At 44.9% G+C, this 27,004-nt stretch overlaps 1 protein-coding gene across 4 annotated transcripts; it reads left to right on the forward strand.

Moving 5' to 3' along the window:
- PLA1A (phospholipase A1 member A) lies at nucleotides 1–27,004 on the forward strand. Of its 4 annotated transcripts, XM_080811579.1 has the most exons (11): nucleotides 3–137; nucleotides 6,419–6,620; nucleotides 8,593–8,770; nucleotides 9,273–9,381; nucleotides 10,467–10,568; nucleotides 12,910–12,999; nucleotides 15,305–15,472; nucleotides 16,898–16,987; nucleotides 20,442–20,550; nucleotides 25,430–25,594; nucleotides 26,594–27,004. In XM_080811579.1, exons 1-11 carry the CDS (start codon nucleotides 65–67, stop codon nucleotides 26,676–26,678), a joined length of 1,371 nt encoding a protein of 456 aa, XP_080667705.1. In that variant the 5' UTR covers nucleotides 3–64; the 3' UTR covers nucleotides 26,679–27,004. The 4 variants fall into 4 exon arrangements, with proteins under 4 accessions (XP_080667706.1, XP_080667705.1, XP_080667707.1 ...); XM_080811580.1 differs by lacking the exon at nucleotides 25,430–25,594 and having other exon boundaries at nucleotides 1–137; XM_080811581.1 differs by lacking the exon at nucleotides 25,430–25,594 and having other exon boundaries at nucleotides 4–137; nucleotides 20,442–20,554.

Genomic DNA, 27,004 nt, shown 5'->3' on the forward strand with positions numbered 1-27,004 from the left:
AACTTTGAGAGGCTGGCTTGTAGGAACTCGGCTTCACCCCAGCTCTGAGACTTGCAGCTCAGCGATGCCCCCAGGCCTCGGGAAGAGACTCTTCTGCTCATGGGGGCTCCTTTTGTGGCTTAGCATTGGAAGTGCAGGTAATTCTGGGGCTCGGATAATTGGGTGACATTTCTTTGTCAGTGGTTCTATTTCTTAAGCCACCTGTTTATGCAGTGCTAACCTTTGGAAGGTCCCTTAAAAGCCCTCCTTTGAGATGAATTTAGAAGAGGGAGGAAAAAACCCTACAATCATAATGGGACTGATGGCAACCAGGACACTCTCTTAAGTCCCCTAGTTCTTACACTCTTTTCTCTGCATTAATCCTCCTCACCTGGCACAAGCCAGGATTAACTCTAAGAAAATAAGACTTCATTATTTCCAAAATATGATTTACATTCCCCCTATTAATATCCACTGTACCAAGATATATTTAATTTTAAAATCTGGATTTTCCATGGGGCGCCTGGGTGGCTCAGTTGGTTAAGCGTCTGCTTTTGGCTCAGGTCATGATCTCAGGCTCCTGGGATTGAGCCCCGCCTAGGGCTCACTGCTCAGCGGGGAGCCTGCTTCTCCCTCCCCAGCTCCCTCCGCTTGTGCTCTCTCTCCCTGTCTCTGTCAAATACATAAGTAAATCTTTTAAAAAATTTAAAAAAAAATTTTCAGACCAATGGAAATTTTGTCGTTGAGAACAGTAGATGTCCTTGCTAATCCACTGACCCAGCTCAAATTTAGGTTTGTTGTCCTTCCTGGTAGGACTACGATAGGGAGTCCCTGCTAACCACAGAAGAAAGGATGACCTTTAGAAAAAATTCCTTCAGGTGCCACTTGCATTGCACCTTTCCCCATGCCTGCTGCTTAATGTAGCAAATGTAAACACTCCCGGGGCCTGGAGGTTCTCTGGCTGGTGAAGCTCCCTCTCTTCTGAGCACTGGTTCTTCCGCTGGGAAAGCTTCCCCCCAACCCACCTCCCCTCCAGGTCCCGATTCATTCGTGTTCACCAGACATTTAATTGTCAGTCCCTGGCTTTAGAATGTATTAGTCCTTCTGCCTGGAGCTGCTCATACCTTTTTGTTGATGTATGCTCTTCACATCTTCCAAGAGACCTGCCGTGATTCCTCCCTCTCTTGAAATACCTCCTTGCCTCTCTCAGCATCCCTCCCTGCTCCCAAGTTCAGCGTGCATGAATGCATTCACCCCTGCCTTAACGGGGAACTTTTAAAAGGTGCTACTCAGCATCATGTGTGCTTTCTCTTGAGTACTTATTTGTGTCTGTGTATAAAATGGCCTCCTTGTGTGTATATCAAATTTGTGTGTTTGTGTGAAATTCTGCCATATGAACCACAGAGCTATCTTGTTATTCTACATGGCCCTTTATAAATGATACACTGTATCTGAAAGGATTTCTGTCTTAAGTATTATTGATAGATGTGGGAAATACTGCCCTGCAAAGAAGCTATAACAATTTATTAGTATGTAAGCATGGCCGTTTCCCCAGCCTGTCTGTTGATACTTTGTAGTATCAAATATTTTTCATGTTGTCAACTTGATAGAAAAAATTGTTATTGCATTGTTGTCTTAATTCTTAGTGCTTATTATGATTTGTGCTTCTGGTGGCTTGTTTAAGCAATCTTACTATAAAGACAATTTCTCATATTTTTCTTCTTAATCCCACATGCTAGCCATATTGGACTAAGATCACCAGGAACAAACCCTTTAACCATGGTGTGTTTTTTCATACAGTGCTGTTTTATTTTGCCAAAATTTGTTTTTTTAATATATTTATATATATTATTTTGCATGTATGTCCATAAAAAATTTATTTATTATTTTCTTTTCTGGTACTATCCATGTTCTGTTGATTCTAGGATTATTATAACCTCATGAAATAAATTTTTATTCTATTAACAGCTTATATAAGATTAAGATTACTTGTACTTTAAAGCGGTGGAGTTCTTGGGTAAAACCATCTAGCTCTAGTGTATCTTAGTGCCAGAGAAGACTCTTGATTACCAGTTTAATGTTTGGATGCTAGTAGTTTAATTTGGGCTTACAATTCCTTCTTGAGTCAGTTTTACTAAATTATATTTTTCTAGAAAATTATCCATTTCTTCAAAGTTTTCCAATGCATTTGGAAATTTTTATTTTTATTTTTTAAGATTTTATTTACTTATTTGACACAGAGCGAGACACAGTGAGAGAGGGAACAGAAGCAGGGGGAGTGGAAGAGGGAGAAGCAGCCTTTCCTCTGAGCAGAGAACCCGAAGCCGGTCTTGATCCCAGGACCCTGGGATCATGACCTGAGCTAAAGGAAGACGCTTAACGACTGAGCCACCCATGTGCCCCAACATTTGGGAATTTTTAAAAAATATCTTTTTATCCACGATGTTCTGGGGTTATACTATAATATACCTATAGATCGATTGATTGATTTATAGAGGTTTATTTATTTATTTGAGAAAGGGGGGCAGAGGGAGAGAGATAATCCTGAAGCAGACTCCCTGCTGAACTCAGAGCCCCATGGGGGGCTCAATGTGGGGCTCAATTTGTGACTCAATCCCACAACCCTGAGATCATGACCTGAGTTGAAATCAAGAGTTGGACGCTTAACTGTCTGAGCCACCCAGGCACCCCTATTTATTTTTTATCTCACTTATCACCCCGAGTGTAATTTTTCATTGGAGAATTCATATATTTTTTCAGTTATGGAAAATTCTTAACAATGATCTTTTCAAAATATTGCTGCCTCTCCTATTCTCTTCCTTTAGAGCACAGTTACTAGATAAAAATTGGAACCTCTCCATCTATTATCTATACTTTTTAACTGTACTTTCATATTAAAAGGTTTTTTTTTTTTCTGTGGTGCCTGGGTGGCTCAGTCGGTTAAGTGTCCAACTCTTGATTTCGGCTCAGGTCAAGATCTCAGGGTCATGAGATTGAGCCCCAGGTCAGGCTCTGCACTGGGTGTGGAATTGGCTTGAAATTCTCTCTCTCCCTCTCCCTCTCTCTCTGTCCCTCACCCTGCTCGTGCTCTCTCTCTAAATTAATTAATTTTATAAAGTTTTTTACTTCTGTACTAAACATTATAGTATTGATTCCTTTTTTATTTCAATGGTTATCTTTTTCATTTCCAATTTTCAAACTGGTTTATTCCTACATAACGTATTTTATCACTTATGCATGTTTTTATTTCATGATTTCTTATTCTCTGTCTTTATTTTTATCCTTGTAGATTCTCAGCATACTTATTTTAAAGTCAATGTCAAAGACTTTTAAAACCTTATTATTACCTGGAATGAATTTAATTTATTGGTTTTATTGACTATCTTTGTAAACATTCGATTTCTTTATATATGTAGACATTTTGTTTGTAGGATGTTTTTTAGGTAAACTCATTATTAAAGTGTAGCATATATATAGACAAGGGCACAGATTATTAGTATACAGATTAAGGAATTTTCAGAGTGAATTCACCACTGTAACCAACATCTGGGTCAAGAAATAAAACATTACCAGGTTCTTAAAACCCTTTCCATGTATCCCCTCTTAATCACTACTACCCCAGAGATAACTATTATCTTGTCTTCTAGCACAATAGATTAGTTTCATTTCAATGTTCAATGAGAAGCTTGTGTTTGGCCTCCCCCCATCACCTCCTCCCCTTCTCATCTTCTTTAAGATTTTATGTATTCATTTGAAAGAGAGCATGCAAGAACAGGGGTAGAGGATGGGCAGAGGGAGAGTGAGAGGGACAAGTAGACTCCCTGCTGAGCACAGAGCTGGATCCCAGGACACTGGAGAAATAGTTTCCTGAGCTGAAGGCAGACACTTCACCGACTGAGCCACACAGGCGCCTCCCTCCCCACCTTCTCATCTTTGACTCTCTCCTCCAGTTGTGGGGGGAAGGGATGGGGGCTTGTCTCAGCTCTTATTAGTGAGCCCTTGTCTTTTGACTCTGCCTAAATAAAACTATAGCCCCAGGTAAAAAGTCAATAGGGATTTTTTGTTTGTTTTTTAGCTTCCTTAACAGAGTCAGGGAGCCCCCCAACCCCCACCCCACCACAGGTCGGCCTGGAGCTGACCTTCTACACCTGACAAGGAGCACTCTAGACCCCACTTACCTCACAGAGCTGAATTCTCACAACCACTCTGCCTTCTGCCAGACTAGGAACTCAGCACCATCTTGCAATTCTGTTCTGGTTCTTGTTCACAGAGATATAATCTTTCAATTTGAGATTGGTTATGTCTTCATCCCTTCTGATATTTATCTATGATTAGTCTTTGGTTGGAGTGTGGGTTGAGGAGAGGGGATATCTGAACATGATTCACTGTGTCACCTTCCATATTCCCAAGTGATCTAAAGTTTTATTCTATCATCTGCAAATATTAGCGATTATCTCGCCTCCTTTTCAAACTTTGTAACTTTGATCCCATTTTATTGTCTTGTTTCCCTGGCGAGAACTAGACCTTTCAGTACAATATTTCATAGAAGCACTGATAGCAGACATTCTCATTTGTTTCCAGTTCTAAATGGAATGTTTCTAATGTTTCACTCATAAATATGGTCATTGCTATAGGTTCTTGGTAAACACTTTTTCTTAGGTTAAGAAATGTTGGGTATTAAATTTTGTGCTTTTTTCTTCTACATCTATTGAGATGAGCATATTTTTTTTCTTTCATTTTTCATATGTGAATTACATTAATACATCTTCTAATGTTAAGCCATCTTTTCATTCCCTGGATTAAACTCTACTTGGCCACGATGCGTGTTTAGTTCTTGTTATCCTTTATGGGCTTAGATTTGCTGATAATTCAGGTTTTTATGTCTGTTTAATAGTGAAATTGGTGGGCACCTGGGTGGCTCAGTGGGTTAAAGCCTCTGCCTTCGGCTCAGGTCATGATCCCAGGGTCCTGGGATTGAGTCTCGCATCAGGCGGGCTCTTTGCTCAGGGAGCCTGCTTCCTCCTCTCTCTCTGCCTGCCTCTCTGCCTACTTGTGATCTCTGTCAAATAAATAAATAAAATCTTTAAAAAAAATAGTGAAATTGGCCTTCCATTTTCCTTTCTCCTTCTGTCTTTGTCCAGTTTCGATATCTTTGTTCTTTTCATAGAATGAATTTAGATTCTCTCTCCCCTTTTCTATTCTCCAGAATAGTGATGAGAATCGAAGGATTGGTAGAATTTTTCTGTAAAACTGTCTGGCCTGGTAGAGTTTTTTTGATGAAGAGATTGAAAACTACTGTTTCAATTCCCTAATGCTATAGTTTGACATTTGACTTTCTGTTTTTTCTTTCTTGAGTAAGTTTCAGTAAGCTATACTTTTCTAGGAAATTGTCCATTTTCTAGGAAGAAAATGTATTTTGAACTTTTGGTTGAATATAAACATGCTCTTTTATGGTTTTAAAAATCTAATCTATTTATATCCCCTTTTTATTCTCTACATTGTTTACCTGTGACTTCCCTCTTTTTTTCTTACTCTGCCTTATCAAAAGTACATCTAGTTTATTATTCTTTTCAAAGAACTAGCTTTTCATGTTTATTGTCTGTGGCAGACACTATTCTAGGTAGTAGAGTAAACAAAATGGGTAAAAATTCCTTCCTTCTTTGAAAGTATATCCTAATGTAGGGAAATCAATAAACAATACACTTAATAGTAAACTAGTGAATGCCATAGGAGGTTAGAAGGGGATGATTGCTATAAGAGGAAATAGATCAGGATGAGGAGGATTGACAGAACTTGGGTGAAGGGCACAGTCAGGTGGCAATTTAAACGAGGTAGTTACCTTTGACAGGCAAAGACTCAAAGGAGAAGAGAGGGGATGTCTGTGGGAGGACACTCGGGGCAGAAGGGATGGCCAGTGCAAACACCCTCAGGGGGTCTAGGACTGTATAGTGTGAGAAAGAGCTGGGAAGACATGTGGCCAGAACAGAGGAAGCAGTAGTTGAACAGGCAGAGTGCTCCTGGAGCCCGTGGTTTTGATGATTCAGGCTTTATTTTTAACATAATAACCTCTTTAAAGACTATCTCCAAATGCAGTCACATTCTGAGGTCCTCGGTGTTAGGACTTTAACATATCAATTTATAGGGACAGCTTGATTTATTTCATAACAATATCCACTTCACCATGGCCTTTAGTCTTTTCTGGTTGAGTAATAGGTCCTTTTCTGGCATTGTATCTTGAGACATGAAAACTATTCACAGATTTTGGTTACAGAAGTGATGTGTTTAATAAATTAGTCAGAATAGTGCACTAGCTGATTTATAATAAATGCTTGTAAGTCCCTGTTTCTTTCTTCCTCTCAAGAATACTTTTCTTCCTTCTAAGAACAGATGACCTCACCTTAGATCTTTCTTGTTTTTCTTTTGTTTTTTTTTCCTCCAGGAGATGCACCTCCTACCGCACAGACAAAGTGCACTGACTTCCAGAATGCTAATCTTCTCCAAGGCACCAATCTCAAAGTCCAGTTTCTCCTCTTCACCCCTTTGAATCCCAGCTGTGGGCAGCTAGTGCAGGAAAGTAGTGACATCCAAAACTCTGGGTTCAATGTCACTCTGGGAACCAAACTACTCATCCATGGATTCAGGTGGGAGTAATCAGCCAATAGAAACATTCCAGCTAGAAACTAGAGAGTGACCATAATGCCATAGAAAGTTAGTGCGAGCAAGAGGAGAAATGGATTTACTGACAGTCCCATGTTTTATCTTTCACCTCCTGCTATCTTTGAAGGTGTCTCATATCAACGTGAATACACATTGTATTGTTCATTCTTGTTGGTGTTGTGCATTACTTCTCCACTCAGTCTTGTCTACAGCTCTCACACAGTAAATAATGTATGATCCTGAACAAGTTGCCCCAGCACATGGAGCCTTGGTTTCCATGTCTGAATAAAAGGGAAGTGGTACAGATGGTCTCAGTGATCCTTTTCTCCCTGAAGCATGGGTTTTATGATTCATTTCAGCCAATGAGGTCATAGGCTTTGTGCAATCAGAGTAACAGCATGGTGTTTTTATCCAAGGGTTTATTTCCTCTTCTTCATTTCTTCCCTAGTTTCACGATTTAAAAACTTCCACTCATGGGTGCTACTTCCATCATCTCCTGAGGTTAACCTTCCTCAGGTGCTAGACACTTCTCTTCTCCAATTTCTTTGATGTCTTATAGTCCAAATTTTGTTGTAACACTGAGTCTCAATTCAACCACCATCCATCCTTCCAACATCTTCTCTCCAGAGCCCAACGACAAGGCCAGAAACAGAGGAAGGTTGGTGGGAGGAAAGGAGAGAATGCAGTGAAATAGTAATGATATCAAACAACTAGAGATGGGGGCGTCCAACGAAGAGGTGGACACCGAGGCACTGCACAAAGGATCACCATTTCAGAGTCTCCGGGTTCTTTCTGCTTCTTGAGTCACTGGACTCCGGGGACCCAGCCACCTCCCTCCATAGGCATTCTTCTTCACTCTTGTGCCAAAGTCTCTCCTCCAGCAAATCTCATATTCAACCACTCTCCAAGGCTGAGTGTATCCCAACCCAGAGATAGCTAACAGAGCTGGAGAGCTCAGCAGGTTGTTACTCTGTCTGTTCCTAGATCCCCTGAAGCCACGTTCTGTGGCACACACCCAGTTTGGGCTCCTCTGCCCACATGAGCATGCCCTTACTGTTCCCTTACTGTGGGCCACTGAGAAAACTTCTCCCTGTCTCAATCTCTTGGGAGAGCTTTATGAAATTTTTTCTACCATTCTCCTTTTCCTAGAAAAGCCAATTATACTTTAAGTTCCAAAAGAATAGAAAGTGTATCTTATTTTTCTTTCTTTTTTTTTTTTAATTTTATTTATTTATTTGTCAGAGAGAGAGCACACGCAGGGGGAGCAGCAGGCAGAGCAGGCAGAGGGAGAAGCAGGCTCCCCACTGAGCAGGGAGCCTGACGTGGAACTCCATCCTAGGACCCTGGGATCATGACCTGAGCCGAAGGCAGAAGCTTAACCGACTGGGCCACCCAGGCATTCCATTATTTTTCTTTATTTTTCACAAAGCACCTAACATACTGCCTGGCTCATTGAATAATGAAAGGATGACTGAATGAACAAGTAAATAAAATCATCCCTCAAAGAGAGTGCTTATATTATAGAATGAGAATTAAGATGGCAAATCATAACTCTAAGGTACAAAACTATCTTTTCTCCCCCATGAGTAACACAAGCAGTGTCAACATGCATGGTGTGTATAGTATGCACTGCACAAAGATACCTGACTGGGGGCTGGTGGGCCTGAAATCCCACCTGAGTTCCAGGCCCTGGTATGAGGCTGCATCTACCGGAAACAAAAGGCCCTTTTATAATTTACACAAAGTCTCCATATATACAGGCTGAAGCCCTGGTGACTTTGGGATTAAGCTCTCCCTATGCTCAAAGTGGTGTAAGATTTATTGCCCATTTACCCCCCTTAATTATTTTGACCTTCACCCCCCCATTTATTCTGTTAATAGAGTGTCATCATTTCCATGACAATGGATATTGACTTAACAGATAATTTTCCTATCCTTTCTTGGCCCTCTGTCTAGGGCTTTAGGTACAAAGCCTTCCTGGATTGATAAATTCATTGGCAGTCTTCTTCGGGCAGCAAATGCTAACGTGATTGCTGTAGACTGGGTTTATGGTTCTACAGGTGTCTACTTCTCAGCCGTGGAAAATGTGGTTAAGCTGGGACTTGAGATCTCCCGTTTCCTCAGAAAACTCCTGGTAGGTGCTGAAGGGCTTGGGGGTGAGTTTTGGCTGCTTATGAGGAGACAGAGGACAGAAAAGAGGCATCAACACATGAAGAGGAGCTTTAGGGCAGAAGCAGAGCCACCCAGTAGCTTGTGGGTCTTCCCTTCTAATCTTCACTTTACCACATACAGTGTTGACTTTGGGCAAGTTGTTGCCCCACTCTGAACCTCTGCTTCTCCTCTGTAGAATGTGCCACTGACATTAGATATAGAGTCCCTCAAGAGGAAGTGGCCATGGTCATTATTCACACACTTAAGGCACCAAAGAGAAAGTGAGGCAGTCGTCAAGGTGGGGTGTCTAGGAAGAGGGCAAGTCATGAATGGGATGAAAATTCTGCCTTCTTCTCCCAAAGCATGTGTGGGGGTATGTCATACCCAGGGTCCTCTGATTCTGAAGCTTCAGGGAAAGGTGTGAGCCTGTGAGGCCAGAGGCTGCTGTGGCCCACATGTGGTTTCCTGTAAATGCCCTATTCTAGGTGCTGGGTGTGCCAGAGTCTTCAATCCACATTATTGGAGTTAGCCTGGGGGCCCACGTTGGGGGCATGGTGGGACATTTCTACAAAGGCCAATTAGGACAGATCACAGGTAACGTTATTCTCTGCCCATCCTCCCAAGTTTAGAGATAGAGAGAGAATGGCCTGGAAATGCCTCTGTTGAGGTGAGCAGAGGAGATCTTTGTTCTTATGATTATCTATTTCCACTAAAATTTATTTATTTATTTATTTATTTATTTATTTATTTATTATATATTATATATTATATAATAAATTTTATTTATTTATTTATTTATTTATTTATTTATTGTGGCCCTTTTGCCTGAAACAGTATTGTGTTGTTATTGTGTGATCTCTAATGTCAGTGTAAGAAGCCACGTATTTTTTCTGAGCCTCAGTTACTACCTCTGTACAATTAGTTGTAATAGCTCATATCTGCTTGGCCCACTGTGGAAATCACCCTTAGACAATTATGCTAAATACTTGCAAAAGCGCTGGGGACTTTATGCTTCAGAAGCTACTCTCAATGAATAAGGGACTAGAGCTGTGTGGTAAGTACCCCGATCTTTCTGGCCCTTCAGTGGGACAAATCTGAGTCATGTTCTACAAAGCCTCTCAGAAGGGTCCCAGTGGGATAAGACCCAATTGCCCCAAATGATAAAACATTCGTTTTTTCATACTCTAATTTTCCTACTCCCTCACTATACTCTCTCTGATCTTCTCCCAAATAAGCTTCTTGGGCTTTAAGTCCTTGTCTCAGGGTCTGTTTTTTGGGAAAGAGAGAAAAAGGCATTCAAACTAAGACATGGGGATAGTAATTTTTACTTCACTGTGTTGTTATGAGGACTAGCACAAGGTCTGGCACCCAGTAAGTGCTCCAAAGATTATAGCTGTTGTGATGAGTACATGAGGATCAATATTACTTACATTAGCCCTTACCAAATGACTGATGTTATCAAGCTCATTTCAGAGCCAGAGAAGCTAGGTCACTGAGAGTTGTAGATGACAACGTGGGGTTTCCTGGGTACAGTGGTCCTGAGCTGTCCTCTTACCTGTGGGTCCTTGCTGGAGGACTCTAGGAACTGACTGGGAAGGGCCCTGAGAGGTGTGTGGTGGGTCCACGAGGGCTGCAGCAACCAAGAGGAAAGGGCCCCTGACATCAGTCTGTCCCAGCAGGCCTGGACCCCGCTGGGCCGGAGTACACCAAAGCCAGCCTGGAGGAGCGCCTGGACCCTGGAGATGCCCTCTTCGTGGAGGCCATCCACACGGATGCTGACAGTGAGTGTGGGCGTGGGTGGCCCTCCTAGGGGCGGGAAACGAGCCCGGCAGGGGCTAGGTAGCCGGTATCTGTGTGGTTCTGGGCAGTTTCCCTCCCTTCTGAGCTTTTGTTGAAGGGAGGAGTCATCTTGATCTCTGATTAATACTAACCCTTGTGATGAGGCTGTGTGGGGGAGGGCATTGCTGCCTGGCAGGCATCTGGGACAGTCATGCTGCTTTTTCAGGGTGAATGTGACTGGCCCCATGCAATTGGGGCATTCCATGTCTGGGGCAGATACTCAGGCCTGCCAGGACTTCCCTCCTCCCTAGTGAGGAGCCCAGCCCTTCAGACCAGTGAAGAATAGAATCCTCGCCGCCAACAGTGACAGGCACAGGAAAGACCTACAACCCTAAATATATTATGACCAAATGAAGCTGTTCTGACCATCTGGGAAGGGGGGGTGGGCATTCTTTCTCATTTCTACCCCTTATGAAATGCCCAAGAAGTGGCCAGGCCTTGTGCTCAGCATGGTGGGTGCAGGAAGAAATAATGCCTATCCCTCACCAGAAGAGTGTGCAGTTCAAGTGAGAAGTGTCCGTGTCTCATTCCTTTGGGTCAGAAGCCCTCTTCTAGTACCTAGCGCTCACAGATTCAGAGTTCTGGAAGGAACCCATGCAGTCATATTATTTAACCCTCTTTTCCACCTTCATCATCTCACAGATAGGAAAGCAAAGCCCACAGGCCTCTGCCTAGCTGTTGGGTTAACCGGTTAATTGTCAAGGTTAACCCTTCTGTTTTTAAATTTGCTAAATAGGTGACTTATTAGGTTCCCATTTACCAGAGCGAGGCCTCTCAGTCCCCTTCAAAGTTGGGGGCTCCCTCCTCCTAATGTGATGAGAGGGGGAAGCATTCCATTTTGTTTAACTGATTTTTATTGAGCTATGGGTCAGCACTGAGAATATGGCAGTGTACAGGGCATTGAAAAAGGTCCCACCCACGTGGAAATAGAGACTAATTGGGCATTCATTCATTCATTACTTCCTTCTATATATATTAGGTACTCGCAATATGACAGGCATGGTGCTGGTATTGGGGATATAGCAGAAAAAAAAAGACAGGCAGAGTCCCTGCTGTAGGCTATAGAACAGACAAGTAAGTAGACCTAATTACACACTGTGACTACGATGGTGAAGGAGGGGGAGCAGAGGTGATTTGGGTGGGGGAGCCCCTTCAGGTAGGTTACTGAAGAAACTCTATCCAAGGTGAACTTTGAAGGTGAAAATGAACCAGCCCTGGGAAGATCTGGGAAAACATTTGAGGTGGAGAAAAGCAAAGCCTGGACGTGAGTGGGGACAGCAAAGAAAACCACATGGTTAGAGAGCAGAGAGTGAGGCAGGACAAGGGGGTCCTGCTCAGGCTGGCCATGGGTAGGAGTTTACAATTTATTCTATAGCTGGTGAGAACAAGGAGGCATTAGGATTTCTTGTAAAGATTATTGTGGCTGTTGGGCAGAGACTTGGCTGCAGGGGACATTAAGGGAGGCTGGAGGCTCATTATAAAGGTGTTTGCAGGAGTGGTCTGGATAGGAGATGGTGGGGGCTTACACAGGGGTGGGGGGAGTAGAGACGTTGAGAAGTAGAAAGATTTGAAATACAGTTTGGAGGTAGAGCTGACCAGACAGGTGATGGGCTAAGTGTAGGGAATGAGGGAAAGGGAGGAAGCAAGGACAACTTCTAGGTCCTTGGCTAAGCCCTGGATAGATGCCATTAAACAAGTAACATACAACCAATCACTTACAGTAGTGATGTGGGATGGGGAAAGATGTTACGAAGAGGAAACTTGGGGTCTTTGGCAACTGGCTCGGACCGAGTCTGAGGGTCAGATAAAGCCACATTGATGAAATTGGAACTCCAGGGCACAATCTTTCAAATTAGCCAGGTTTCTGCTCCATCAAGACAGCACAAAAATATGAGGGGGACTGTGGAAATGTGGCCCCAAATATATATCTGCCTGAACTATTGCTCCAAACAAAATAAGCGCTTGTTTGATAAGGACATTTACCAAGCTTATAACATTTAGTGAGTTATCAGAAAATACCAGAGTTATTTTTTTTTATTTTATTAGACAAATATGATTATCTGCTCATGGCTTTATTCTTCTTGGCTGCCTTTCAGTGTAGAAGACAGAGGGCACGGTCTGCTGTGTCCCAGCACTTGGGAGTGAGGCAGGCACCCAATGAGCACACAGAGTGGTTGGGCTTCCAAAGTCAGAGTTCAGGCTCTGCTGCCAGAGGACCCCCGCTGTGGGGCCTGCAAGATATGCCTCTGCAATCCAAAATAATGGGATTCTTCCTCCTTTCAGATTTGGGTATCCGGATTCCTGTTGGACACGTGGACTACTTTGTCAATGGAGGCCAAGACCAGCCTGGCTGTCCCACCTTCATTCATGCAGGTCGGAGAGCCAGACGGAGCTGGGGTTTGGGTGGAGCCCTAGTGTCCTTTGCTATGCCCCATAATGCCTTTCCCTGCACTTACTGAATGCATGTCTTTAGGAGCCCGGGGAATTCTGGTGGAGGAGGGCCCGAAATGAAAAGCTTGCACCATACTTTCACTGGCCTCCCCACTTCTTAGGTCCTGCAGTGATAGATCATCACTCAAGCCAATAAACCCTATTCTTCCTGGGCGCCATGTTGTGGCATGGTCCACACTAACTACGTCTGGGGCAAGAGCCTATGGTGGCAGAAGTAGAAAGACATTCCCAAACCTGGCTTGCTGAAGGATCAACCCACTGTTGACCATTTCCCTAAACTTATTAAATTTGGCAGTTCCCCAGAACTGTTTTCAAGATAATTATCTTGAGTTCATTCAATGAATATACATTTCTTATTTTCTAAATATGCAATTGATGTTTGAACAGCATGAGTTTGAACTGCACAGGTCCACTGATACATGGGTTTTTTGATAAATACAGTAGAGTATTGTAAATGTACTTTCTCTTCCTTATGATTTTTAACATTTTCTTTTCTCCAGCTTACTCTACTGTAAGGATACAGTATAGAATACATATAACATACAAAATATGTGTTAATCAACTGTTTATGTTATCAGTAAGGCTTCCTGTCAACAGTAGGGTATTAACAAATAAGTTTTGGGGGAGTGAAAAGTTATACATGGATTTTCAATGGCATGGTGCCCCAACCCCCTTGTTGTTCAGGGGTCAGTTGTATTCTGGAATGTTCTCTTTGAATACATTCTTTTTAGCATTATTTTAATAACATTGAATTTGTCAAAAGTTAAGGATCAAGGGTTGTTTTAGTCTTTTTTTGTTCTTCTTATGAATATAGTCAACCTATCAGCATTTTTTATGAGAATTTTATCCTGATTTCTGTTTACTATGTTTTTAGTCTTTTCCTGCGTTACCAAATTTTTGACATTTTAAGGACTCTTTTGACAATCTTATTGAATAACCACTAATCTAATTTACCGAATTTATTGATTTTCCAAAAACACATTTCTTTTCACAATTTATAGATTTTCTAGCATTTTTTTTTATCAGATAAGATCTTTTTGGTTTTGATGACCTTTGAATATTTCTGTGGCATTTTAGGTGGCCACTTTTCATTTTTCTTCATAACACAGTTTGAGAAGGGGTTAGTTTGTGTCCCTCAGCTCCCTGTTGCACCTAGAAGGAGCTTTCCCATAGAGTGTTCCAACCATGGGGGAAGGCAAATTAATACAAGCTCAGACTTGGTTGCTGGTCCCAGAGTGGGGGTCCCAAGGTGAAGGGAGAATCTGAAGACCCAGAATCCTAGAGCTGTGGCTCACTATAGACCTCTTAGCCCCGCCAACTCATCCATTGTGAGTTACTTCAAATTTGTATACAGTAAACAATAACAAGAAAACCAAGTTTTTATTAAATTGGGACATTTGGTAAATTCAGTGTATCAGTCATTTGGCCAGGTGAACTTGAAGCACATTGACTTTCAGAGACTTATTGCAAACTGCTGCTGACTCCCTTGATTGTCTCATTGCTAGGTTGGGTATCATGAGGTTGTAAAAAATTGGGTTGTGTAGGTGATGATGAAGAAGGTAAAACGTGCAAACAGATATTCATTGTAAGAAGTGGGTCAGGATTGGGGCGCCTGGGTGGCTCAGTGGGTTAAGCCTCTGCCTTCGGCTCAGGTCATGATCCCAGGGTCTGTCTGTCAAATAAATAAATAAAATCTTAAAAAAAAAAAAAAAAGAATTGGGTCACGATTACCAATTCCCAGCAAGCTCCCATTTTCCAAAAGAGAGTTTGCGTGATCATGGAAGATGGATCTCAAATTAAGTAATTTTTAAATAAAGACTTTATTTATTTATTTGACAGACAGAGATCACAAGTAGGCAGAGAGGCAGGCAAAGAGAGAGGGGGAGGCAGGCTCCATGCTGAGCAGAGAGCCCGACGCGGGGCTCGATCCCAGGACCCGGGGATCATGACCTGAGCCGAAGGCAGAGGCTTTAACCCACCGAGCCACCCAGGCACCCCTAAGCAATTTTTTTTGGATAGATTAAGTTTACGTATCTCAGGAAAATTCAAATGAAGAGGGAGAATATAGTAGCCATGTCCGTTAACATTTTAAAATGTGGCTCAAGAGATACCATGTATTTATTGCCTGCTGGAATATAAAATTCAATAGAGTTACAGTAAGCAGGTTGGAGAGATTTTCATTTGTCCTTAACTAAAGACTTGGTTGTATTTTTTTCCCCCTGTGCAGGTTACAGCTACCTGATCTGTGATCACATGAGGGCTGTGCACCTCTACATCAGTGCCCTGGAGAATTCCTGTCCACTCGTGGCCTTTCCCTGTGTCAACTACAAGGCCTTTCTTGCTGGACAATGTCTGGATTGTTTTAACCCTTTTCTACTTTCCTGTCCAAGAATTGGTAAATGCCACCCCTTTGGCTTCCTTTGACAATTTCGGGAAAGTTAAAGTCTTGCTAGTTGCCACCTCTGTAAGTCCTGATTTCCTATGATCAAGAAGTCTGTCCAACCAGAGTAAGGAAATTCACCAATAAAGTGTTCAGCCTGTTCCCACTTGGAAGAAGGCATTTGGCCTTCCACGTCCCACCCCTCACCCCCTATATTGTTGCCTGATGCCGTATTTGCTCTGCACACACCTTTTACACACAGTTCCTCATCTGCAAGTCCAGACTCAGGACACTTTAGAAACATTGGTATAGCCCAGAGCCACTGCCCCCACTCCAAGACCTGATGCTTGCCCTAGGTCTTTCTAGCTAGGCCAGTCATTCTCCAACTCCTGATGGACTCTCAATCAAGGTGTTGTGGGGAGCCCCCAAGAATGGCACCCATGGCCCACTTTAGAGGCTTGAGGCTGGTGGCCACGGGCCAGCTGGAGGGCTGTCTCATTGCTGGTCGGCTTGGGCACATTCCTGGATCCAGGCCTGTCTGGGGAGAAGGGCTTGGAAAAGGCGGAGGGATCTGGCCTCAACTCACCTTCCACAAGTTGTTGCTGAGAATATCCTAGGGTTTTCCAAGATGAAGGATTTCAGGAAGAACTCTGGGCAGTATAAATGGCTCCTTCCCCTCCCTCATTTTCTCACTTCTCACCCTTGGCTGCCATTCAGAGCTGCAGCAGCCTGTCATTCCTTCTGTGAATGAAACGGATACCAGCCTGACAAAATGTTAAAGTAGATGTAGCTTCCCACAATAAAGCGAATCAACATTACTTCCAACTCAGTGGGCATATGCCACAATTTCCCCCAGATGTGATGGGCCTGCTGATATAAACAGCCACCTCACACTGTCTGCCAGCGTCACCTCTTGCTACACTTTCCATGGCCCTGAACACCCCAGAGAAATGTGAACTACTTGAACTAATTGAACTAACTACTTGAACTTCCAAGAATATTTCTTTTCTTCACCCTGTGTGTCTTTGTCCAAACTGTACTCTCTGCTCGGAATACCCTTCCCTAACTTGTCAACCACTATTCTTCAGGTCAAACACTTTCCTGTGCTTTGTCTGCACAAGGTATAAATGCCATGAAAACAATTGCCTTATAAATTATTTTGCCAATTGGAGACATAATTTTAAATTTCTGTTAAATATCTCTTGAATGGGCCAGATGATTTGAAGAATGTACTTCCTGTTTGTGTGTTTATCCTTGGCTGGACTGGGTTGCAGGTACCCTGGGACTCACCGTAGGGCATGGCATAGAATGAGCATACAGTGGCCTTGTTTGCAGAATGAATGAGTGCATGAATGAATCCAAACGTGGTTGGGTGCCATGGGACAGTGCAATGGCCTCCTCAGGGCTCTGCTGTCTTTGTCTTTGCCTCTCTACTTCCAGGGCTGGTGGAACAAAGTGGTGTCAAGATAGAGCCTCTTCCCAAGGAAGTGAAAGTCTTCCTCCTGACCACTGCCCAGGCTCCGTACTGTGGTAAGTTGGGGGAAAGACATGTAGCTCAGTGGTGGCCGAGGTGGGCGGTGAAAGACTGGGGCAAAGATGTCATAGGAGGGGTGGAAGGGCAGCAGCTACTGGTCTTAGATCCTGAACTTTCAGAGCTAGTCCAACCCATTGCTCTGCTTCAGATGAAGACTTAAGGACATGTTACTGTATGTATACTTCTCCTAGTTCCTCCTGCCTCCCTCCGGTGTGGGTTCTCTGCAGTATGGTTTTCTGGGAAGGCCCCCAGACCCCTCTTTCCTGCATACTTTTGTGCTCCCTCCTTGGTGCCCACCTTATGCATCTCCCACCCGGGCAGCCCTCCCAGGTAGGGGTCTCTGAAGAATATTAAACCTTGCCCTCTGCCCTCCTTCCCCTACATGTGCCTATTCTAGTTCTTCACTGTTGCTTCTAACCATGGTAGTTCATCGAAGTGCAGATGCTGGTAAAAGATGTTAAATGTGAAAGGAAAGTGTGTCTTAAAATCTATGAAATCTGTCCCAGGTTGGAGCATCATCTTTCCCTGTGCTATTTGCATCTTAAGTAGAAGGACTATACTTCCTTTTTTATGCTTGTTATCTGGGATCTTGTCTGGTTTATTGTGGGTACAGGACAAAAGTATGCTGGTTAGGATGATAAATTATATGGCCATGCTAATTCTAACTGATTTTCGGGTCAGCTTTTGTCTGGTTGCTGGAGGGATCTTTATGGCCATTCCTTCCTTGTACCAGAACTTCTGGCGCCATGTGATGTGGAGCCCGAAGCTCAGACTGTGGTCACACAAACTTGCATTTGAATCTCAGCTTCTGTACTTACCAGACATGTGATCAGGAGATATGACTTAACCTTTCTGAACCTCTACATCTGTGTGTAGAAAATGAGAGCAATAATATACTTACTTCAAAGAATCAGCTGCGAGGATAAAATAAACTAGTATGCAGGAAGTTGCTAGCACAGTGACAGGAACTTGATCAGTAATATAATCCCTTTCCCTTTATCAGTCAGAATCGGAGGAGACTGGATGGGGGTGCTTATGCTAGAGAGAATTCCTGGAACAGGTGGGCTACAAGAGTCCACAGTGGGCTTCTCACATATATCCACTCACCTGACAACCCAACTCTGAGTAAGGTGTGAGGAAGGAGAGGCTCTGAGAGGTGAAGCCTCTTGCCCAAGGCTACACAGTGTGGTGGAAAAGGCAGAATTCAACTCCGGGTCTTCCGATTCCCAAATCTGTTCTCTTTCCATGCCACCACCCGCTTCCACACTGGCCTCTGCTCTGCTTCTGAGCGCCAATCTGCTCTTTACGGCCGTGTTTCTTGGTCACTCCTCTGTCCTCACCGCCCTCTCCAGAGGTCAGCTCGAGGGAGGATGCTTTGTTCAGTGGCAGAGGCGGCAATGCCAAGACCAGATGTCCAGTTTTCCTTCCAGCTCCGGGCCAGCTCTGCAGCCACCTGAACCGACCGCTCCCCATCTGCACAGCCAGGAATACTGGCAGGGAGCCTGGGGTGCACTTGAGGCTAGAGGCATGTTAAGGTCCCTGCTGAGGCAGATGCATGGAGTCACCATTTTTGTGACTGTTTCCTATTTGTGGTGAGATGCCCTCTCTGTGGCCCAGCAGCATGACCCTGTCTATTCATAAACCTCAGAGAGGCACAGAAAGAAAAAAGCCAGTGTGAATACCTGCTTGTCTGCGTGCTCTCAGCCTTGCAGTTCTCAGCTTTTTGTTCTGAGCATTGCGGCTGGGACCCTCCTCTACCTGGGGGGATGGGCCATCCACCTGGCGGTTCAGGGGGCACCAGCAGCCCATAGCTCCCCACTCTCACCCACCCCCCAGGCCACCACGGCACTGGGCTCCCGTTGCCACAGCAATGTTTGCTGGTCACCCTTGACACCTGCCAGGCATGTGCCAGCAGGGCAGAGAAGCTTCTCCAAATAATGATTTTTCTAACAATATTACTTTCCCATTGTAGGACAGTATTTCTCATGAAGCGCTTTCTCCTCATTACCTCATTTCATCCTTGCCATGTTCTGTGAGGTAATGTCAAGCGTTATTGTTTACAGATGAAGGAACCAGGACACAGAGAGGTTGAGTAACTTAGGGAAAGGGACACAGTGAGGAACTAGAGCTGGCCTCGGATCCAGGTCTCCTGGACCTCCTCCCATCCAAGGCTCTGTGTGCTGCTTCCCTTGTCTCACCCAGCTCCCACCCATCCAACATTAATAGACATGACCCTCCCGGGGCTTCCAGATACTGAAAAGAGAGAAGCAGAACTGTAGGAAACTTTCTTGATGAGGTGAGACTTGCTGGCAAAGGAAGAAGTGGTGTAATATACCAAACTCAGCCTAGAGAATGGAATCCCTAAAACTTATGTAGTTTTTGGTTATCCACTCCAATTCAGCCCTTGCCCATCACCATAACAATCCGCATCCCCCAGCAAACAACTGAGAGAGAGACAGAAGGGGCATGGCATTGGATGTTTTCTGCTGCAGAGGGGAAGCATACAGCGTTGGTTTTCTTTCCTGTGGGTTCTTGGCATCCTAGCACCTGTCAGTGAGTCTTGTTACCAGCCCCATGAGCCCAGCTGGATCACAGCACTCCTCCAGCCTAGTGTCACATCTACCTAAAGCCATTTGATGTCCCTCCAATAGCCGCCTATTAAACATGACAAACGAAAAAGTACAAGTAGGGCGGAAGTGAAGGATTGCCTCTCCAACTCTGTCGGGATCACCAGAGAGGTCTGTGAAAATGCCCCAAGACCCAAGATGCAGCAAAATGCTGCCAGCTGGGCCTCCCCCTTAATAAAGAAAGGATAAGGTGTTAGAGAAGCTGTAATTCTTCTTAACTTCTCTTGCCAGAGAGACAGCAGGTCCCAGGGTATCACCATGAGCCAGGCTCCTCATCCAGTAGGTGTCAATGACATAAGCTTTGACAGCCCCAGGATCCAAGCTGTCTGGGAGGGTGGGGATGCCACAGAGACGCCCAGGCTGCCACAGAGAGGGAGATAGTCACCTCCTACACATGAGTGGGCTTCCTAAAACTGTGGGGCGGGGGGAATGCTACATTTTATGAGTTCTTAGTTAGTATAAGAGACATCCTTTTCAGTTCTTTTCAGTTCTTTCAAGACCACAACACCAAGATAATGTCAGCAAGCAGGGAGGAGTGGGATGTTCTAGCATTACAAGTAATAACAAAAACTAACATGTATCGAATGCTTCCTATTCACAGGCACTGTGTAAGGACTTTGTAGATATTATCTCATTTAACTCTCATTCAGAACTATTTTTATGACCCCCAGTTTACAATGAGGAAGCTAAGGATCTGGGATGGCAGGTAATCTGCTGCTAAGAGGCAGATCTCAGATTCCTGCCCTGCAGCTCTCTGGGGCTTGGTGTGCGTTGGGCACCGCTGACCTCTGGCCTAGGCGTCTGCTCTGCTTTGGTTTCCCAGTGCATCACAGCCTCGTGGAGTTTTACTTGCAGGAGCCAAGGAACAAGGACACCCTCATCTCCGTCACCTTCCTGAGTAGCAATATTACTTCCTTGGTCAAGATCACCATGTACGTAAGTGCCCCTCCTCACACACACATACACACACACACACACACCCCTCCCATGACAGCCCTGTGTGCTAGAGGTGGGGTGAGGGCAGTGCCTATGACGGATGCACCCACAGACACATGCTGGGAATTGTCCCAGGTTCAGGATCAGTAGTGAATCCAAGGATGGTGTATTTAGATACTACCAGAGGAAGCAGGTGAGAGAAGTAATGGGACATCTCGAGGGCTAGTAAGAACATGAGAATTGGGTCCCTGATAGGAAACATCAGTCATGGAAATCCAGGAAGGGGGCATCAGTGATGTCAGCAAGTAGGAGGACCTCAGCCACTAGCCCAGGGAGGGCTGACCAGAGCCTGGGAAGCACCTACTCCTGGAAAGTGGGTGTGGTACTGGGTGAGTTCCTAGAACTGAATCTCAGGCAGAGGGTCAATTAGCAAATGAGTACGAGGAAAGCAGGGCTTGAGGCCATGTGGCACTAATCCTAAGAACCAGGCTGAGCATTTCCTTCCCTTTGGGGGCACATTTGGGTCTACCAGCTGGCAGGACCAGGATTGAGGTGGGAAGATAGAGAACTTCAACTATAGGGAGGCTCAAGGCCGGCAAGGGAGATGAACCCAGCAGCAGACGTGCTTGTCTCTTTAAAAAGCAACTGGTGGGGCGCCTGGGTGGCTCAGTGGGTTAAAGCCTCTGCCTTCAGCTCAGGTCATGATCCCACCTGGGATCGAGCCTGCGTCCTGGGATCATGACCTGGGATCGAGCCCCGAGCCCCGTGTCGGGCTCCCTGCTCAGCAGGGAGCTTGCTTCCTCCTCTCTGCCTGCCTCTCTGCCTACTTGTGATCTCTGTCTGTTAAATAAATAAAATCTTAAAAAAAAAAAAAAAGCAACTGGTCATGGGGCACCACCCTGCCCTGGGCCTGAGGGGTGGGTCATGTGGGGCAGGTGTCTTTATGATAATCACCTGTGACCATCAAAGAATAACCACTCCTAAAAAGTAAGCAAGCCACTGAAGGTGTTATCAATAGAGATGTTAAAAGGATTTAAGTTTCCTGGCTAGCTTTCTATAAAAGTCCAGCCCTAGAGGCCCTCGTTGGCAACCTTATCTGGACCCCTCTCACTCTTGAGAGCTGTTTCTGTATCTTCACTTAATAAACTTCTATCGCTTGGGGGGGCTGGGTGGCTCAGTCGTTAAACGTCTGCCTTCAGCTCAGGTCATGATCCCAGGGTCCTGGGATTGAGCCCCGCATCGGGCTCCCTGCTTGGCAGGCGGGAAGCCTGCTTCTCCCTCTCCCACTCCCCCTGCTGTGTTCCCTCTCTCCCTGTGTCTCTCTCTGTCAAACAAGCAAACAAACAAAAAACCCTAAAACAAAAAACCAAAACTTTAAATAAACTTCTATCGCTTTACTAAAAAAAATAAAATAAAAAATAATAAAAAGCAACTGGTTAGTTACTTATAAGCCAGCAGGAGCCAGTCTAATGAGAGGTTGCTGTCTCAGTCAGGGTCCAGTCCAGAAACCAGAGCCCAAGCCCGGAGTCCAAGAGAACAAACGGAACCCAGGGAACTAATTACAAATGTGTCGGGAGAGCTGAAAACCCAAAAGGTTAGTGGGGAGGCAGTGCAGGGATCAGCAACAGGGAAGGGGCCAATGGCCTGTGGGGTTGTAGGAACAGAGCCCTGGTGGTGGTGGTGGTGGTCATGGTGTTGGTAGAGTGCCAGCTGGATCCACCAAGGGAGGGGGCTGCATGGTGGGAGCCGGGAGCAGGCAGGAAACACAGCCCCTCTGGAATCACAGCCTGAAGTGGTCTCCCCACTAAGTGTGCCTCCTGCAAGTTAGACCTCGCTGGAATCCGCCGGCAGGGGAGCCTGAGACGTGTGGGTTTCGAGGGGTGGGATGAGGCGCGAACATGCAAACACAGGAATGAGCAGTGCATGTGCACGGATGTGTCCAATTGTCCACAGCGGTGGGTGTCAGGAGGACAGATAAGACAGAGCCAGACCAAGGCTGAGAAGGTGAAGTTTGAGTAGTAATAAGTTACCCAATGAGGGTTCGTGAAAATGCAGCCCAGGAGCAGGAGCGGAGAGCAGGGGGTGAAGCACTGGGAGAGAAGGCTGGGGCGGGGGCGTAGCTCAGGGCCAGACTGTGCGAGGTAAGAAGGACAGGTTAGGGAATTTGGTTTTTATCTCGAGAGCAGTTTGGGAGCCAGTGGGACTTCGAAGCAGAAAAGTGACCGGATCAGATTGGAATTTGGAAAGATTTCTCAGGCTGCAGCGTTAGACATTAATTGTGCTAGCAGGAGAAACAAATTTCCGCCCAGAGGAGCACACTTCTGGACTCCCAAACACCCTGCCACCAGCCAGGGCTCCGGCTCACACAGGCCACAGAGAGAGAGGGATGGCAGGCAAGCAGGATCCCAACACAGATCTTCATGTGCCCACCTAAGTCTTGCAGACAATAGCTGAATAATTTTCACTAGATCAGTCTGAGGTTGTGTTATTTTCACCAGGTGTTTTCATTGCTTCTCCTGCGCTTTGGTAGATGAGATGACCTAGCAGGAGTCAAGACAATGACACACAACTGGCCTCTGGTTAGAATCACCAGGAGAGCATTAAACACCACTGACCCCTCCCCACCCAAACCCCGCCCCAGGCCGATTACTGCTGAGTCTCTGGACAGAACCTCAATCACTACACTTTTTTTTTTTTTTTAGATTTTTGTTTATTTATTTGACAGACAGAGATCACAAGTAGGCAGAGAGGCAGGCAGAGAGAGGAGGAAGCAGGCTCCCTGCTGAGCAGAGAGCCCGATGCAGGGGCTTGGCTCCGACCCAGGACCCTGGGATCATGACCCGAGCGGAAGGCAGAGGCTTTAACCCACTGAGTCACCCAGGCGCCCCCACTACACTTTTAATTAAAGGATTTTTTAAAAAAGAATTTATTTATTTATTTGACAGAGATCACAAGTAGGCAGGAGTGGGGGCAGGCTCCCCGCTGAGCAGAGAGCCCCATCCCAGGACCCTGGGATCATGACCTGAGCTGAAGGCAGAGGCTTTAACCCACTGAGCCACCCAGGAGCCCCTCAACCGCTACACTTTTAAAAAAGCCCCCCAAGTGATTGGAAGGGACGTCCACAGATTGTTTCTTCCTTCTCCCCAAAGCTATTTGCGTTTTACTCTTTTGTAGAAGACTCAGAACGTGGTTATCTTTAATTTCTTGGTTTTTGTTTTTGTTTTCCTTTTTGCAGAATAGAAATCGAAAAAAAGGAGGGGGGTTTATGTGTGGTCTTTCCCTACTTTCTATAGCTTTGTGAAACCCCAGGATTTCCTTCTAATTAGAAAATTTACCCAAATCAAGTCCTTAGGTTGTTGCAGAAAAATAAAAATCAGACCAGAGAGAGACCAAGTGACCCTCGGAGAAGTATGAGAACTCGGGTTTATTTTACTCTGGCAGACCCAGACCTGCTTGCACTGGAGATTCTGAGCCCGGGAAGCAGGGTTATAGAGCTTTTTATAGGGGAGTGCAGGGGTTCAGGTTCCAACAGCTGGGGGCGGGGGAGGCTGCTTTAGATGAGAACGGTAGTGCAGGGACCCTGTTGCGGGAAGCCTGTTTACAAAAGCAGAAAGGGCTGGTTATCTCTTGCTCTACCCACAGAGCTAGTAACTTTCTATCTGCTGGGGCCTTCTGGGCCTGGATCTGCTCTGGGTAATTTTCCTCTTCAAGGTCACTCACAGCATCCTTCATACCCTGCTAGTTTGTAAGCTCTTCTATCCATGCAGCTTCTTAAAAGGAAAAATCTTATTTTGTCCCCCCCCCCCGACATATTTCAAAACACTTCTTAAATTAAAAAACAAAAACAAAAATAAATAAGGAACAGCTTTTAAAGTCATATAGAATCTTCCTCAAAAGAAAAAAAAACAAACTATATGACTAACCTGGGGTTAAAAAGGACACGAAGAAGACATTTTCTCACTCCAAGAAGCCAGAAAGGAAAGAGAAACCATGTGGTTGAGCCGTGTGCTCCCTGTTCGATGATCCCCAGTGCCCAACGCCCTCTGCTCTCCTCCTCTTTCTACAGGCCCCACTGCTTCTGAGCCTGGAGAGGCCATGGGCTTGACACAGGAGGCAAGTGCCTTCCCTGCACCCCAGGGTTTTGCTCAGTTTGGTGGAATCCCAGCAGGCTTCCTTGTTCCACACCCGAATCTTGTCTTTGTCACCTCTCTAGATTGGTCACTTCATACTCCTTCCATCTTGGGCCAAGAGAGACCTGAATTCTACTTTCATTCTGGGTCACTTAGGTTGCAGTCGAGGCATACCTAACCCTGTGGGTCAGGCTCATGGCTAGTGTGTGGGAGAGCCGGAGATTAGACATAGGACGTGTGGCTCCAAAGCCACACAGTTGGCAGGAGACAAATCCTGGGCACCACACCAGCTCTGTCTGGTTTCAAGATCCGTTTTTTGTTTGTTTGTTTGTTCCCATCCACACATCCAAGCTCGGCCTAGTCCACACAAAATTTATGGAGCTTAATGCCTCTAAAAGAGGGCTGTACTTCCAGTAGGTAGATCTGAAAGTGAAGATCTTCTCCTATTAGGAATCTAAGAACACAGACTTTTTTTCCAGATATGAAAATCCAAGAGCTACTATTTTGCTGCCATGTCCACTTGTTTGCTTTCAAAAATCAACAACTATTTTCTGAACCATGTTTAAAGCTGTGAGTATGTGCACAGGGGGCTGTTGAGTGTGATACAAGGGATTATGATCCCCACTATCAAGGACTTCTTTTGTGCATGACAGCTGAACAACACTACCAGCAGAGCCCCATAGGAGCCAAGGGGGAAGCAAAGGCCAAATGTGCTTGGGTAGCTTAATTTCCCTTTCCCTTGCAGACCTAGACAGGAACTACAGGGGAAAGGAGTCATAGCACATGCCAACCCTCAGTGCCAGATAAACCAAGTGAAACTCAAGTTTCATTCTTCCCACCGAGTTTGGAGAAAAGACCGGACTACCATTGTTGGGAAGTTCTGCACTGCTCCTTTGCCGGTCAATGACAAGTAAGCCCCACCCAAATCCACCTCACCCCACCCTACCCTACTCCGGCACACCCATAGGACCAATCCTGACCTTAGATGTGACATTTGTTGAGGTGCAATCTCATCACAGTGGTTAGCTTCCTCAGTGAAGAAATGACAAAGACCCAGCATTTTCTTGAATTTCCTATGAGGCCATCTTGGGTTGGAGGTGTTAGAAAGCCAAAGAGGGTGGAGAATAGCTGGGGTGTGGGTGAGGAACAGAGAGAAGCGCACACCCCTTCACCACTTTCTCCATAGCCAGATACTCCCTGGATTCTTCCAGACTTAATTGTTTTCTTTAACTCTTTAAAAAAATCATTTACATTATTTTTTTTAAAATATTTTATTTTATTTATTTATTTGACAGAGAGAGATCACAGTAGACAGAGAAGCAGAGAGAGAGGGAGAGAGAGAAGCAGGCTCTCTGCTGAGCAGAGAGCCCGATGCGGGACTCGATCCCAGGACTCTGAGATCATGACCTGAGCTGAAGGCAGCGGCTTAACCCACTGAGCCACCCAGGCGCCCATTTTTACATTATTTTTAAGTGTATAATTCAGTAGTATTAAGTACATCCATACTGTTGCGCAACAGTTATCACTTTCAACTTCCCATTCCCACTTCAATATAAGAAACTTCATTTTATCTGATATATAGCTGGATAACTTTATATATAAATATAGAACGTATTTTGTATATGTCTTATTTAGTTTCTATGTATGGTTTTATTGGAACAAAGATTTCTAATTGCACAGCCTGGTCACAGTCACAGGTGTGGACCCTCCTGTGCCTCTAGAAGGGATTGATACTGGTCTTACCACCTCTGGGCACATGGAGGACAGGAGTAGTAGACTGCTATAATGGAAGATCGTAGACTTCCTTCACCTGACATTATGGGTTCACACAGGACTCCTAGCCCTCTCTCCTGACCAATCACGAACCTGCCCTGAAGGTATATACCTTCTTGTTGCTCTTCTTTTGCAGCAAAAAGATGGTCTGCTTACCAGAGCCAGTGACCTTACAAGCAAGTGTGACTGTTTCTTTTGACCTGAAAATAACATGTGTATAGTATAAGCCTGGGCGAGACACATCCCCCTGGATTTCAGAGGAGGTTGGGGAGCTCTGTTCAACTTATTCTATGCCATTACTACTAGAAGGAAGGTAAAATTTTTGGTTATTTTCCCCATATTAACCACTTTAGAGGGGACAGGTAGCTCATCTAACGGAGCTTTGTCTCTATTAGCAATTTGAACAGACTTACACAAATACCATTTCAGCTTTTCTATTCATATTTAACTGCAATGGCCCCATATCCTTGAACATCTGTATCTAGGATTCAATAAAACATTCAAAAAATGCTTTTTTAAAAAAAATAATAAAATACCATGGAATATC

This window comes from Martes martes (assembly GCF_963455335.1).
Source record: "Martes martes genome assembly, chromosome: 1".
Lineage (NCBI taxonomy): Eukaryota > Metazoa > Chordata > Mammalia > Carnivora > Mustelidae > Martes > Martes martes.

Excerpts from the sequence above, each read along its gene's own strand:
- PLA1A (XM_080811579.1), top strand. The coding sequence starts at position 65 with ATGCCCCCAGGCCTCGGGAAGAGACTCTTCTGCTCATGGGGGCTCCTT. Across the intron at positions 10,569-12,909 it reads CATCCACACGGATGCTGACA|ATTTGGGTATCCGGATTCCT; the intron begins GTGAGTGTGGGC and ends TCCTCCTTTCAG. Across the intron at positions 20,551-25,429 it reads TCCTTGGTCAAGATCACCAT|ACCTAGACAGGAACTACAGG; the intron begins GTACGTAAGTGC and ends TTTCCCTTGCAG.